Source organism: Barbatula barbatula, assembly GCF_947034865.1.
Source record: "Barbatula barbatula genome assembly, chromosome: 14".
Taxonomy (NCBI): domain Eukaryota; kingdom Metazoa; phylum Chordata; class Actinopteri; order Cypriniformes; family Nemacheilidae; genus Barbatula; species Barbatula barbatula.
Window position 1 is genome coordinate 4,773,117 of NC_136777.1, and position 16,208 is coordinate 4,789,324.

Below are 16,208 nucleotides of genomic sequence, written 5' to 3' on the forward strand. Positions count from 1 at the left end.
CAACCATTAAACAGGAATTTCTGCATATTTTCATGACATTTACAGCTGTGTTACTTTTTTCAAATAAAAACTCAGTACAGTTGTCTCTCATAGGTCATATCCCCTGAAGATTTTAACTATAAAACAACAGCAATGTTAAATGAATGGACACGTGAGAGAAGGAACAGTTTATAAATAAACTCTTAAGCATGCAAAAGAGTCATTCGTAAACACTTCTGGTATTTCTCTACATTCCTAATGCTTAGTCAGACACTGTCACACAAACACATTTTTTTGTCTCATTTGGCAGCAGTAACATCCACCAAATGACAACCTTAACATGATATTGTATCAGACAGAAAATACAAAAAGTGTTTGTCTATTGTTAGTCACTGGTGTTACGTGTAGTTTTTCCATGTTAACGTGTTTCTAATGTTTTGGCCCCCATGAAAAAATTATAAGTCAAACTACTTTGATATGTTTTTATGTAATGTGCGCATGCATGTGTTCAGTTTCATTTCACGAGAAGGACCCACCTACAGAGCTTAAAGCTTTCCCTCACAGAACATCAGCAGCAGATGTGTTATCCCGGATGACGGGTCAGCATACAAAATGCGTCTCTGTAAGTATATTACTGCACTGCTGATTTTTTATCAAAACACTTCAGATGGTTCAAAACGCAGCAGCACGCCATAAGGGCACATGTGACACCCCTTTTCATCTCCCTCCACTGGCTACGGGTTGTCACTGATGCTTGCCTATAGGACTATCGCTGGATCTGCACCGGCATACTTTACACCCAACCACACTCCTACACCCCATCAAGAACCCTGCGCTCAGCAAACGAGTGGCGTTGCCTTCTCATAAGGGCATTAAATCACTACAGCTTTGAGTGTAGACAGCCTTTGGAAATGTAAAATGCAAGGACTGATCAAACAAGTTTAACCAAATGCTTCATTTAAAGAGTGTATCTGAATTCCGTTGTTTTTTAGGTGCCGCTGGTATCCCTGTCGCCATTCAGACTGTTATCGGTGTGTAATAAATAATCTATCCTTATCTTAATTTAGATGATCTATTATATCAGTTTGTGATTTTGATTTACAATTTATAATCTATTTGTGCTTTGTTGTACGGTAAATGATAAAAAAAAGATAGAAAATTGAATTGAACAGTACCAGCATTCAGGCCATGAGATAAAATAATTCCACTGTTCAGTATGCCATATGAATGTGTATAATTTTAACATGTTTTAAGTATGTTTATAAGTGTTAATGTTTTGCACACCCTGTCATACTTTTGTCTTCTTTCATTTTCATTTTCAATACACAGTTACACAGAATGAGAGAAATAGACAATCCAGGGGCCTGTTTCAGAAAGGAGGTTTAGTGAAATCTCTGGGTTTTCCGTTTCAGAATGTGAAGTATGTCAAACCCGAGAAAGCGGCGTAGCTCAAGCCCATTTCTAAAAGAGAGGTAACTTATACTCGGAGTCAGTAACCATAGTAGCTTACTCAGTGAACCTAACCTGGTCAGGAGCAGGTTTTTTTGGTGATCCCATATTTTATTACGATCTCCTTTCCCTTTTAAAGCCCAAGTGGTGTGCCTCATTCATTCTTCCAATAATATAGTCATTCAGTCTCAGTGACTAATGTCATATGTGATTTTATAGTGGATTCAAGAGTCTGCATTCATCCATAGGGATGCACTTTGATTTGAGGAGAGCCATTCAGGACCCGAGTGGAATTTTGTCATTTCCCTGTGCATTTTTATTAAAACTTTACCGTTTTTCTTTACAGTGAATAAGATATATCAAATATATCTCATCCACCTTTACATCAATAACATCAGCCATCGTAAGTGTATTATATCAGAGCATAATTTTCTATGGATGATGAGAAATTACTTAATATGAATAAATAAATACAGACATACATGCTAGAAGTGTATGAAGCGATTAAGTTAATAAACCCAGGATAAACCTACCAAGAGTAAATTGAACTAACTCAAATCAGCTGTTCTGAAACCAAAACTTAAAGTTTCTCATTTCTGAGTAAACCAACTCTGATGTCAAAGTTTAACCTAGAGTTGGTTGAACCTCCTTATTGAAACCCCAGGTCTTTGTAACCTGAAGGTTTTATTGATCCCCTCATTCGAATGCCTGTTGTAATCGATATCTTTATCACCTCCAGTCTCAGAATCTTTCTGCTCTTCATGTAAATTATGAGGTCATCTGTGATTCATTTTTTAATTATAGTGGGTCAAACACAGGATAGATAGTTTTCTAGATTAATGGCTCAAATACAAGGTTTTGACACCAATGCATAAATTAACAAAACATATATTGCTACAGCAGGTTCCCATGTCCAGGCAGTGGAACCTTTAAATATATGTATTTATTTATAAATGTTTTACATTGGCCTAAGTTATATCAAATAATTGAATATGGAGTTCATATCTGTCTATCCATAACGGTCCTAATGTCTGGTTATCATTAAGAGCTCTATAGGTCAATCTGGTGCAGAGGGCCGTGTACGCGCTGGAGAAATGTTCTGACCGCGCAGCGCGTCCCCGTTCACAGACACTGGCGTGCTCGTATGTGTGCTCGTCAGAGGGTCCCGGTGGGCTTTTCCGCAGTCACCAGTAATTTTGTAAGTAGGAGAAGGGCTGATACCTGCAGTCGGACATCTTTCATTCCCCGGTGCTTCACACGTATGATGATATTGATGGACATTAATCGATAGGGTGTGATTCACGCCACGGGTTCAGTGCGACGCGACCATGGCTGCTGATAGTAAGTATCGTGTGATGTTTAAATGATACAGTAAATCGTAATCCATACCGATTGGAAATGCTTGTATGTCTGATCAGATATCGTTATGTGCAGTATAAGATTACGAATGTAAGATCGTTTGACGGTTTGCGGCAGGATTGAGAGATGCAATACCCGCATCCTATTTAACACCGTCGTTCTTGTGATTGTATTCACGGTTAATTTCTCCACCACAGGATTATGGGAGATGACGGTTCAGACTGGACAGTTGTGAACTTGAAAGAAAGAAAATGTATAGTTATATGTTATGTTACACATGCGTGTTGTGACGTGCGCATCCACGATTTATGCGCCTTCTCATTTCGTCTCCTGCTGGTTACCATTGTGTTTCTACAAATAATAACAAATATATGAGTGGATATTTAAATAAAAAATATTTTAATGATTTGTGATTTCAAATAAAAATGTATTTACAAATTCCACAATAATTCTAGTTGTAATGGAAAGGCCTACTGTTTCCTAATTTCTCAGTCTGTTCTAACCGTTTTTGCCAAAGTTTACCTTAAAACTTAAACCTTTGGGTTTTAATGGAAATGGAAATGTATGTAGGGCACTACTCCAGTGCTGTACATTTCAAGCTAAAGTCAGGTTGTGCTCCTGGTGTCTCCACTTCTACATCTGTACTATCCGTTTTTTATGAGGTATTTGCCTCCATATAGTTGAAGAGACAGTGTCAGTTGGTTTTAGCAGACCTAACTAGTCCTTGCAGAAACCAAACATTTGCTTTAAGCTCACTATTGGGTGCAGAGAACTTTTATAGGCTATATAGGCCTATAATAAAACAGGAAGGTCTCAACTTCTTAAGATGGGCAAGAATGTGCATGACATGAGCAGGATAGTGGATTTGCTTGATTTTAAAGCTAGCATATATTTACAGTATATATTCGGTATTTAGTTAGTTATTTAAAATGCAAAGTATTATAAAAATTTTGATGATGCACTTTTATTTAGCATTGCAGACCAGAAGGAATGTGTTGGTCTGTGTGTGTGTGTGTGTGTGTGTGTGTGTGTGTGTGTGTGTGTGTGTGTAAGTGTGTGTGTGAGAGTTCTGCCCAGCCTTCCTCTATATATAGTGTGACCCACCTGTTTTTATTAGAGCACCTGTGAGAACAAGAGGGTGATTTGTGATCTCAAGTAGTATGTGTGTGTCTCTAGGTGGAGAGAGTAAAGCACTACACTTTTAACTGAGCACATACTAAAAAAATCCACGATAAATTAATTTACAGTGATTTTTAAACCTCATCTCTATATGAATTATGAAGGGAAGGTTAAATAATCTTTGAAAAGATAAGAGTTTTGTCAGAAGTTTATGCTTAATATATTTAAGTCTGGTCATGCCTGTTTCTTGATATTTTGTTATTAGTTTTATTTTATACTTTTCGTGAAGCCTTGGTTGTCAGCTGCCCCGTCTTTGTGGAAGGAGAGAGGCATGTTTTCTATTTATTATAAAAAAATTGAGGAAATATTGACAATAATTGCACATAGACTTAATGTCTAGTGTAAAATCTAGTGCAAACTTTTATCAGTTTGTTTTTGGGAGCAGCCCAGTCAGGAAGAGCCCAAGAGGAAGTTTCTTTAGAAATTTGGAGCCAGGACATCCTGAAACTAATTTGCTAATGACAGAGAATGTGAAATACAAAAAGAGAGAGGGAATGTGTAAAAAGCTTGAGAGATTTGATAAAACAGAGATTTGATAACCCTGAAATTTCTTTGTATGAGAACAACACATTTGTTATCATCGCAATGTTATTATTGTTGTAACATCTTATTATAGGCAATGCATTTAAAATTGACAATGAACATTAATAACGTATCTAATTTAAACAAAACTTTGTTGAATTTAGGCTGGATAATTGTACAGTCTGGTGGTCCCTTGCACGTTACATAGCAGATTGCAGTTCATGTAAGTGACCAGTAGATGGAGGCATAAAACGTCTGATCGCAAACTTAAGAACTTGTAGACTTGTAGTTAAAAATATGCAGTGATAGAAATGGCCGAGATTCAGGGTTGGGACCCTAGTAGGGATACATATTTTTGTTGTTAACCATAGATGCATCAAATCCAACTATGTTTATTTAAGAATTTTGCATAGTTTTTGGAGGCAAATTTTGTGGGTAAAGATGGAAATCCTCTTATTTTGAACTGGAACTCCTTCCCCCACCCATTTCCAACCCTGATATTGTGTCAATCTATAGCAGTGGTTCTTAACCTGGGTTCGATCGAACCCCAGGGGTTCGGTGAGTAAGTCTCAGGGGTTCGGCGGAGGTCAAGACACACACCCGACTCATATGATTCGTGATGACATATACAATTGTATTAACTATACTGTTGGTTAAAATGTCATTTTTATCACTTTAGAGATGAATTCATACTACACTCTTAAAAGTAAAGGTGCTTAAATGGTTCTTCACAGTGATGCAATAAAGCCTTTTTGGTTCCACAAAGAACCATCCAGCTAAAGGTTCTTTAAAGAACTATCTTTTTCTTACTTTTTACAATCTAAAGAGTCTTTTTTCGCCACAAAGAACCTTTTGTGAAACAGACAGGTTCTTAAACCTTTCGAAGCACCCTTTTTTTAAGAGTGCAAAGAACAGCAAATCCATGGCAACGTGAACTTGCGTGTTTATATTTTCGAAGCCATAATCAAATCAGTCCTTACAGACTGTTTCCAAGGAAACCATCTGGCTCATGCAGCACAGAGGTCCATGTGAACGAGTGTGTGTGTTTCTGTGCTCACAGGGTCATCGTGTTCTCGCATACACATGCAGAAGAGTGCCAAAATCAGGGTCAGCTGGTTTTGAATAGGGACTACATCCACATGTGCATGTCACCTCCCGTAAATCTCTTTCCAGTATGCTCGTTGTTATGACCATAGTTCTCACTTTTGTACTGTACACTTCTGTGTGAGTGAGGATTTTCTCTGCATCTTCAAGTGTGTCTGTATGAAAGGTGACAGAGAATAAGCCGCTGTGTGCAGTAGTCTCCTTTTATTGAAACATGTGCATGTAAACACTCTCGAATTCTGAGGAGTCTGCCCTGTTAGGCTAGAGAAATACTCTTATGCACATTAATGGTTCATTTTACACCTGAAGTGTTCACTTCAAAGCATCTTTGAAGAATGATGTGCATAATACAGCAGACACATTATGTGCTCTCAAGAGAAGGCTTTTCAAGACAGAACAGTGCAGGGAACCAGTAATGTATCAAGAATTATGTGAAGTGTAAATTAAGCCTTGACATGCAAACTTGTGAAAAAAAAATTCGCTGTTTGGGGGAAACATTGTATCTTGTAAATCTTTCAAATCTTTTAGGAAATGGGAAAAAACACAATATTTTTAGTGTGAATTTTAGTCAACGTTGAATAGCTCTTTTTAAAGCATCTTATTGGTTACATATTTGAAAAACCTATAGACGAATATGAAAATGGCTATTTTAAGTTTCCCTGATACAGCGACGATTGGATTAATTACAGACTTAGCTGTAAAGGTGCTGTTTGTCATTTTTCTGGAGGATCTATTGACAGAAATGCAATATAATATACATACCTATGTCTTCAAAGGTGTATAAAGACCTTTCATGATATTCATCATGTTGTTTCTACAGTTGCCCTGAATGGACAAACTGCTCTACAGAGCTTGTTTCGTCAATACATTATCTCCTCCAGCAAAGAAACAAAAACGTGACGACACGTTTGTCCTCTTTCAGTTGCCGAAGTGCTTCGAAATGGAGGGGTGGAGTGACCCCTTGATTGCAATTCGCAACCTCACCACTAGATGCCGCTAAAATGTCCAGACTGCTCCTTTAAAATATACATGTATACTGTGACAAAACGCAAACACCAGATCATTAACATATTATTATTATTAAATTAGCGTACTAAAGTTGTGTGTTTTGTTTTGTGTGTTCTGAACAGTGTATCTGTGTGTTTTCCCTCGCAGTCACTCCTGAGGCGGTTGGCTTTCTGTCAGCAGTGGGCATCTTTGTCATTTTGCTGGCCATACTCTTTCTCTTCATCAATAAGAAACTCTGTTTCGCCCGTGTGGGAGGATTGCCCTGCCTGGAGCAATACAGTCGCCGTAAACGAAGAGATCGGGCTGGGATACACCAGGGACTGGGTGAGTGAGTGTAATATTGTGCTGACAGCTTTACTTTGTTGTGTTAATGCAGATTATGTAAGAGCTCATCTCTATGTGTTCTGTGGGTTGTACCTTTTTCTATAAATTTTTGGCAAACACGTGTGACACATACTGACTCACACGAGTCAACCCTGTACCTTTCGGTGAAACCACACAGAGTTTGTACAACACACAAACACAGACGCACACACACAGTACACATTACACAGCGTATGTTGGAGGAAGTGTTCTGCAGTGGTATTTCAAAAGAGGCTCCCTTAGCAAACATTCAGTAGGTCCGTCCATCCGTCCTACGTGAGGTTCTGAATGTGCTACAATCCCAGGCTACATTCAAATGCTGTTGAACGGGCTTGACCGAAGGTTAATTTTCCTGCAGGAGCTTCAAGTGGACTATCAAGGGATTTTCTGAAACCTTTTAAAACCTGACAGAATGGCGGATGTTCCTAAGTCGGGTATCCCAGCATTCTCTGCGTGGTTCGCCCAGGTTTCCGACACCATCTCCAATAGCTTCCGCAGCATCGGTCAAAATGAAGCTGTTGATTCTAAGGTATCCCACTCCCCTGATCCTGGGGTCTCGGTAGAAGGGGATTGTTTAGAGGTAGACTCCGGTGTAGATTCGGGGCAGAACATGAGTGATGTTAATAGGTATGAAGTGGATGTTTCCAGCATGGATTCCCAGGAGAAGCAAGAGACACTTCAAGCTCAGCTGGCATTGCTTGGTTTGGGTGGCACGTTTGATTCCAGACACTCAGCTGAACGTCTCACACCCATCAGAGAGGAACTAGATGAGGTGGAGAGCAGGAGGAGTTTGGCTTCACGATGCTCTAATTCTGGTAAGATTGATGTCAGCATTCATTTCAGTTGTCAGTCTCCCAGGGGAATATTATTTTGCTCAGAGGTTGCTCTATAAGAGATTGCGCAGGAGATTTGATGGAGTTGTGTTTCATTTAAGTATTAAAGTGGATTAGGAGAAATGAAAAGAAAACTTAAGAGTATAGAGGTGTTGTATGAATATAGATTGTAGTAAATGTGATGAGAAATGTTTGAGTTCATATTGAAATCTTAAATCATTTTGACTTTTGATTGTAGACGTGGCGAATCGTGGTTTAGTTTTTGACATTGTTGATATCTCTTCTGAAACTCTTAATGAGACCATTTGAGAGATTTCTAGCTTTTCCTCAGATAAAATATCAGAGACTCGGAAGACTTCCATTTGCATTTGATGTCCATTTCATTGTTTGGGAAAGATATTAAAGAGATCTCATCTGTGATTTTCTTTGGTCTGTTTCCTTTATGTTGGAAGAGTGTTGTTATGTGTTTTGGACTGCTGGATTAATTTAGTTTAGACATCATTTGTGGTTTTATTCTTGTGGTCAGTATATAAGTTTTAGTTTTTTGTATGGAGGACAACTGGTATCTTAATGTTTACATTTTTATTTTCATTTTATGTTTGTGGGCATACTTACATGTGTGTGTGCTGTTAAATGTATTATAGTCTGTAAACTGAAAACACCCACCCTTCTTAAACAAACAACAGAGTGATTAAATTTACACACGACACACACAGGTCAAACACACCCCTCTCTGATATTGAGCTTTAGAAGGTGGGATGTTTCAAGTTCTGAAATGAAATTAAATGACTTTAGTGAATGGAATATCTTTGTACATTTTTATACATTTGAAAAAACTTTTCTAAAAGGCTTGAATGGAAACTTGTCTAAGCCAGAAACAGACTTAAAAATTATGGGAGCGTATTCGTCACTTATCAGTCAATAGGTATTGCAGCTGGTAAGTTGTTGCCATGGTTATGTCATACAACCTGAAAAAGACGAAGAAAGAATGGCAGTCTTTGTGTTCAGAAAAGAAGTGATTATCTTTGTCCTACTGCCCACAAAGGTTTCACATTCCACAGTCAAAACAGACAAGGTTAACAGATTTAAACATCAAATTGTTATTATTGATTTCATTAAAAATGATTATTGATTAATGATACAAAAAAGGATTCATAAAACTGCCGCCTTAAATGTAGAATGCGAAAAATTGAATACATTTAAAATAAAATTTTAAAATGCTGTCCCTTCAAAGTACCCTGCATTGGTTTCATTTATGCCAATTGGCACGCGCTCTGCGTTTACACTGAAGAAAACACTTCAGTCTGAGGAGCAGGTAACCATGGCAACCTCCTATGCTGCTTCCTTCATGGCCACTTGGGCTGATTTGATGTGTGTGAGTGAATGATGTGGTGAACATTAAGCGAAATGAATGGAAGCGGAGCTATAATGGGAACGGAAAACATTTAAAGTCTAATCGGCTACTTTACGATGATTAAGTACACATGGTAGAATCTGACAAACGTCCCCATCTACACACACTCCATTCCCTTAAAAAGTACCACAGTGTCTGAGTCATCTACACACAACCTTCTTTCTCTCTCTCTGCTTTATGAATAGTTATGAATAGTATTGTCGAAACCTCAATATGCAAAAAACAGTAGGTGAGAAATACCCGGATTGGTCTACTACTGCCGCGAAGATTCGTGAGTGTGGATCGGATGGACACTTCTCTTTTCCATGATGCCACAGGAGTTGAGCCAAATAAATATAGTGGAAAACATCAGTTTTTTAATATACGTAAATGTACATAAATACATTTCTTGTGACTAAATTATGTTTTTATCAACGCTCACATATTGTTAATACGTCATAGGTCAAAGAGCACATGGGTCACGTGAGTGTCACAGTATGCAATTTCGGACGCACAGTCTTTATTCATCCTGCACTGGTGAAGTATGCGAAAATAGCAAAGGTTTTGTGCTCTGTGTATCTTGCTTAGTTTTCTTCACATTCAGTGCTCTTTTTTTAATGGCAATTGCTTTGGGCAAGCATTACTAATACTTATTACTTTATTATTATTATTATTATTAATAATAACCTTGAAGGTACATTTTATCATTTTAGTTTTTGCCACACACATGAATGTCATCTTAATTGATGCAGTTTGTTGAATGAACCAGTACTGAAAGAAATGTAAAGGCTTCTCTAAGGAATTGGATTTACGATTTTCTCAAATTTGAACAAAATCACATAGGCTTAGATCTGGTGAATATCAATGGAAGAATATATAAGAGACCTGGGCTGCGTTTCCCAAAAGCATTGTAAGCCTGCATTGATCGCATCTCCATTGAAGACAATGGTTTTTAGAGCAACTTAAGGTTACGCTGCCTTTGGGAAACGCAGCCCTTAAGGTTGACTAGTTAGCAACCACCTAGAAAGTACTTAAAACACATTTGTGTAATTTGATTTGTGCTTAAAGGGATCGTTCATACAAAAAATTTAATGCTGTCATGATTTATTCACGCTCTTGTCATTTCAAGCGTGTGTAACTTTCTTACTTATGCAAAACATAAAAGAAAATGTTTCAAAGAACATTTGTAACCGATCAATGGCGGTACCCATTTTCCATTATTGCGTGGACACAAATCCAATGAATTGGTACCGCCGTTGTGCGGTTACCAACGTTCGTTAAATAATCTGCTTTTGTGTTCTGCAAAAGAAAGAAAGTCATACAGGTTTGAAATTACAAGTGGGTAAGTAAATGAGGACAGCGTTTTCCTTTTTGAGTGAACTATCACTTAAACTTTGTCATCTATTCACCTCTTCGGCGAATACTTGACAGACATATGAAAAAAAACGTACACTAACCCTCTTTTCTCAACAGGTAGTGGTCCAGCTTTTGTTGAAACTAGTAACTTTGTATTAGCACCTATTGTACTATTGCTTTTTGTATGACAAACTCTTTGTAAGTCGCTTTGGATAAAAGCGTCTGCTAAATGACTAAATGTAAATCTATTGATCTGTGATTCGCGTGTGTGCAGTGAATAGTTACGGCGACGACGGTGAGATTTCCAGCTTGTCGGAGAGCGAGGAAGAACTAGCAAAGCAGTTTGAAATCTCCGTCTCTCGCTCACAAAGTTTCCGCTCTGGAGTCGTGGAACTCAACACCCAGGATGCACCGGGGCAACTGCTCAAATTTAAACGCCTGCTGTCTGACCAGGAGGAAGGAAGCACAGAGCCGTCTGACTGCGAAGGTACACACACACATATATACACGTAGAGTGTTCCTGCACTTCATTATTTATATATGAACATGCATACTTCTGAATGCTTGATATGGATGAAAGCCACATGTTAGTCCAGCACACTAAATATTAAACCATCCTTTGAAGACATCCCTGACTTGAGGTAAATTGCGATTTACATTTAGGCCGTTTTCTCAGTCTCATGGTTTCAAATCTGCTTTAGTTCTGTGGAACTACTGAGATTTTAGTCAACGGTTGACCAAAGTGCATTAAAAATAAAAACATAAGTAATTGACTGTGGTCTTTTCTAAAAGACCGTAGGCCAAGGTCTAGAGCAAGACTAAATTCAGATCCAAATCAGGGCAATATTCAAGTGGTTTAAGGGGTCTTAAAGGAACAGTTCACCCAAAAATGAACATTCTGTCATCATTCACCCTCAAGTTATTCCAAATCTGTATAAATTTTTTTGTTCTGATGAACATAGAGAAAGATATTTGGAGGAATGCTTGTAACCAAACCGTTCTTGGCCACCATTGACTACCATAGCAGGAAAATATTGCTTTATAAATTTCTTTGTTCTGTTCTGTTCGCAAAAGAAATGTACAGATTTGGAACAATTCAGGGGTGAATAAATGTAACACACTTAATTTTTGAGCAATATTTGAATGTATAATGCAGATGTGTTTAATACATATTAGTAAACGCTGCTGCCTGTCACATCACTTCTAATCTTCCCAATGCTCAGTCAACATCTCTGATTTACTGTAAGCTGTACCGTGTGATGTTTGCCGTACCATTTCAACTATAACGTTTAGATTTGATTGCGCGTATCCATTGAATTCTTCCCGTATTAAGCAAAATTTCCCGGAATGTGACTCGCAGCGTCAGTTGCCGTGGAAAGCGTATTTCCGGTTGCCATGGAAAGAGAGCGACCGGACCTGTCTGCAGTTAATTGGCTGCCGCTGTGGAGTAGAACAGTTTGTTCCCTGAATGAGATTTCATTTAGTGAAATGCACAGTCATGTACTGTAGAACAAGCATTCAAAGCTTTAAATTACTATCATTATCATCCGTCGAATGTCAGCCCAGTGAAGTCTGAACGGTCAAAGAGCCCTTGTTCTACAATTATGACGTATGTCGGAGTGTCAATAAAATCGTTAAACGTTTTCTGTGCGTGTTTGACATGGAAAGTGTGGGGCTTACTGTACCTGTATGTGTATGTGTATGGCAGAGTTGTGAATTCACGAATGTAACTTCAGGATGATTCTGAACACTTTATTTTCCCCCTTTGTGTAGAAACGGAGAGAATCAGTGTTCAAGGGTTTCAAGATCCTCTCTCATCCAGACGGCGTGTTGGGTCGGAGCCGATAGACCCCCTATCTCAGAGCCCTTTACCTGAACGCCGAACCCCAACAGACCCTCTCTCTTTAATGGCTGAGCAGATTTCTGTTGGCTCCCAGGACACAGCGGATGGTCTTGAGGCCTTACCCAGAGATGAGGGCAGTCGGGTGGGCAGCGTGGGGCGGCAAACACCACATAGGAGCGTGGCGATAGACAACTATGGTTTTGACAATACTGAGGCTACAGATTCTTCATGGAGCCCTGAGGTGTGTGGTGTGTGGCTTAAAATCATTGTTGACGTTTCTATTTTCTTTTAGGTGTGTTCAAATGTCCAATTCCAACAGTTATGGACTCACATGGATAAAGAGCATTGGTTATGTAACCAACAATGAGGAAATTACAATATTTGCAATGTATTATTTTATTCTACAATTTAAATGCATTTCAGCATCTACACCTTTATATTTGTATATATTGTAAATAAATGAGAGTAAACATACTTATTCTTCCTTACCAACATGCTTTCCGACAGCATGAGCAATCTCCATCCCACCCTCTGAGCTCTTCCCCTCACCACATCTCCAAATGCGGTGACCTCATCATTGCCCTCGACTACCGGGCTGACACCCACAGGCTCCTGGTCACTGTGGTAACAGCCCAAGGTATTCCGGACAAGACACGGAGTGGCATGGATTCCTGGCAGGTGCGTGTGGTTCTGTTACCAGGGAAACGTCAGCGTCACAAGACAGCCGTACAGAAAGGGTCGACGCCAATGTTCGAGGAGACTTTCCGATTCTCGCATCTAGAACCAGGGGAATTGGGTTCTTCGATGCTCAGGTTCCGTCTGTATGCGCTGGGGAAGATGAACAGAGATAGGATGATGGGAGAGGCCTTGTACCAGCTGAGCAGACTGAAACATACAGATCAGCTTGAGATCACACTGGTGCTGGAACCTCGCAGTAATCTCAAGGTGCGTATGTTGTGTGGAATTTCCAGTTTCTAATGTATTTAAGTTTTGACTCCAAATCAAAGAAAAGTCATGAAAATGAATTCAATCTTAAAGCATCAGTAAGGGCTGTCACAATGTCAGATTTTCATTATACAATTATTGTGGCCAAATGTGATACTTAACAAACCGTCATATATACTGTATATATGTATATATGAAATAGTATATATTATTTATAAAATATCATATGAATATAATTTCAATATAAACGGCTTCAACGGACGCACACGCCTGTTCCCGTCAGCATTTGGTTACAATATAACAATTTATTTTAGATTTAATTTATATTTAAATTCATTTATATTAATATTTGATTGTATATTAATTGTATTGAATTAACTACTCAACAGTTATTCTTTACGTAGGTCTACGGGAAGTTAAGTTTGGGGCACATAACGTTTGTTTATTTTGTTGAAGCTGAAACTGTCTATATAATATAAAAGTAACAATATCATCTAGAATTTTGGAGGAATGTTGTCACTAGTTCAAAGAATGAAAAAGAATATCATTTTACTTACACACGTACCTATAAATAGTAAATTCCGGAAAAACGGAAAATAGTTTTGTGTGGTTTCATTATTTTTGTGGTTTTAATACCAATAAGATCACATTGAAATGAAAACATTAAAATAAACCCCCTCTCTCTTCTGCAGACACTAGACTCCGATATGTCTTTCAGTACACCGAGCGAAAGTGCTTCCTCAACTCAGTCCGTCTCCCACGGTGGAAATCCCGAGCTGCTGTTGGGTTTATCATATAACGCCACCACAGGACGGCTGTCTGTTGAGATCATTAAAGGCAGCCACTTCCGTAACTTTGCGGTCAACAGACCTCCAGGTAAACACATTTACACACCTACCGAACATCGTTTTTAAAAGCACACTTGGAGCCATCTCTAAGCCACCGGGAATGACTCTTGAGCAAATAACCCTTTTGTAAAGCTCTCTGATATTGATACACAGCAAATGTACCGCGATAAATCCCTTCTACACTAAAACTCACATTCATACACGCGGGGACGCTCATTAAAAAGACACTTTGAGTGTGTCTTTCTCGCACATTACAGGGGCCGTTGAGAGTCAGGCATCGGCATATCGTGCAGTCCCCAGGAGTGATAATCTGTCATAGAGTCACGTGTCACAACGATTCTGTCAGTGAATGAGTTTACAGGGCACTTAATCAATCGAAGAGCACCAGATTCTCTTTCACATTCGGCTCACGTCATCCTGATGAGTCACCCCTGGAGACATCCACAGACACACACAGAGAGATCAATAGAAACAAGCGGTGTGAAGCGATTAAGTTTGTAAAGGATGTAAGGAAATGTTTTGTTGTCACATGTATGGTGGGTGCTATTATCCAAAGCGACTTACAGATGTGCATATGCTTACTCTCAGTTCCCTTCCTAACAAATTCTTTTTTCTCTCTTCATCTTAGATACATTTGGTAAGCTCACGCTGTTGAACTCTATGGGACAAGAGATATCCCGCTGTAAGACATCCATCCGTCGCAGTCAGCCAAATCCCGTCTTCAAGGAGACGTTCGTCTTCCAGGTGGCTCTCTTCCAGCTCTCTGACGTCACGTTAATGGTGTCCATATACAATCGAAAGAACATGAAACGCAAGGAGATGATTGGCTGGGTGGCTCTGGGCCAGAACAGTAGTGGAGAGGAAGAACTTCTTCACTGGCAGGACATGAAGGAAAGCAGAAACCAGCAGGTCTGCCGCTGGCACACCCTACTTGAGGCTTAGAGAAGAGAGAGAACTTGAAGATTCCATTTGATGGAAATATAATTTACCGTGTTGGACCGGGAGGATATTCCTCTGGGAAGGAGAAAGACAATATAAAATGAGGCCAAGTATACCCGGGAGATCAACCAACAAGCATTTTTAACAGAGACTGGTTACAAAGATGAGGCATGCCATATTGCGAGCACGTAAAAACACAAAGAACACACGCCTTTCCTTAGGAGAACTTGATACAGTCCCTTATCTGGTATCTAGGAAATGACCTCACAATGTAATATAGAAACAACTTGCTCCAACCCCTGGCAGCAACCAATCAAAACACATTAGCATCGGTAATTGTCGCTTAGCGATTTCAAGAATGGAGGTTGGATTTGAAATAATTAAATGCCTTTCCTAAGATGTTTTTAAGCCTCAAGATAAGACCCACGCCAAGGGTGGTATAGAGGTTTTGAGAGACCAAACGTTTTATGAGCAGAGAGCTGTTTGCTGAACTTATGCACTTTCATTTATATTATTTAACTGATCGCAATAAAACATTATTACATCTTCAAAACGTGCTGCAATTTACAGCCAGGGAGTAAAATAAATGGCTTTGCTCTCTGGATCACTTTACTTATGTCATGACACATTTTTAATGCTGGAAAGAAAAGAGCCCACAGGTGGTCATCATTCATGCTTTCAGTATATAAATAATGACAATTTATTGCCTAAAATGTCACTAACCTTAACCTACATTCATTGTCTCTACACCACATATATCCAAGAATCTGCAAGTCTAAATTCTTTTTCTGTCCACTTGTGACCAAACTGTTTTGTATTGCATGTCTGTAATGACGTAATGCATTTTAAGTGCCTGTCAAACCCATAGGGAGTTTTATTTATATCCAGTGATATTAGAGATTAGCATGGAGAGCTCTGGAACATTACAGATGCATGATGATCTGTCTGTGCGTTCTCGAATCAATAGTGCCTGTTCTGCATGCTTTCAAGTACAGTGGTTTTGAAGATAAAAGCGTATATTTTTGTCGGACATTAAAGATATATCTAAGACGCTACTGTTACTGCCCATGCTGTATTGTTTTTATTTT

General features: G+C 38.9%; 1 protein-coding gene across 1 annotated transcript; it reads left to right on the forward strand.

Annotated features, from left to right (window-relative positions):
- Positions 1 to 2,537: 2,537 nt before the first annotated feature.
- On the forward strand, positions 2,538 to 16,186 carry syt16 (synaptotagmin XVI). Its single transcript, XM_079473173.1, has 7 exons — positions 2,538 to 2,769; positions 6,748 to 6,924; positions 10,820 to 11,032; positions 12,319 to 12,629; positions 12,896 to 13,333; positions 14,026 to 14,209; positions 14,810 to 16,186. Exons 1-7 carry the CDS (start codon positions 2,757 to 2,759, stop codon positions 15,121 to 15,123), a joined length of 1,650 nt encoding a protein of 549 aa, XP_079329299.1. The 5' UTR covers positions 2,538 to 2,756; the 3' UTR covers positions 15,124 to 16,186.
- The last annotated feature ends 22 nt before the right edge of the window (positions 16,187 to 16,208 follow it).

Bases quoted from the DNA above. Each gene is read 5' to 3' on its own strand.
- syt16 (XM_079473173.1), top strand. The intron at 6,925-10,819 runs GTGAGTGAGTGT...GCGTGTGTGCAG, and splicing joins TGGGATACACCAGGGACTGG to TGAATAGTTACGGCGACGAC. The intron at 14,210-14,809 runs GTAAACACATTT...TCTTCATCTTAG, and splicing joins TGCGGTCAACAGACCTCCAG to ATACATTTGGTAAGCTCACG.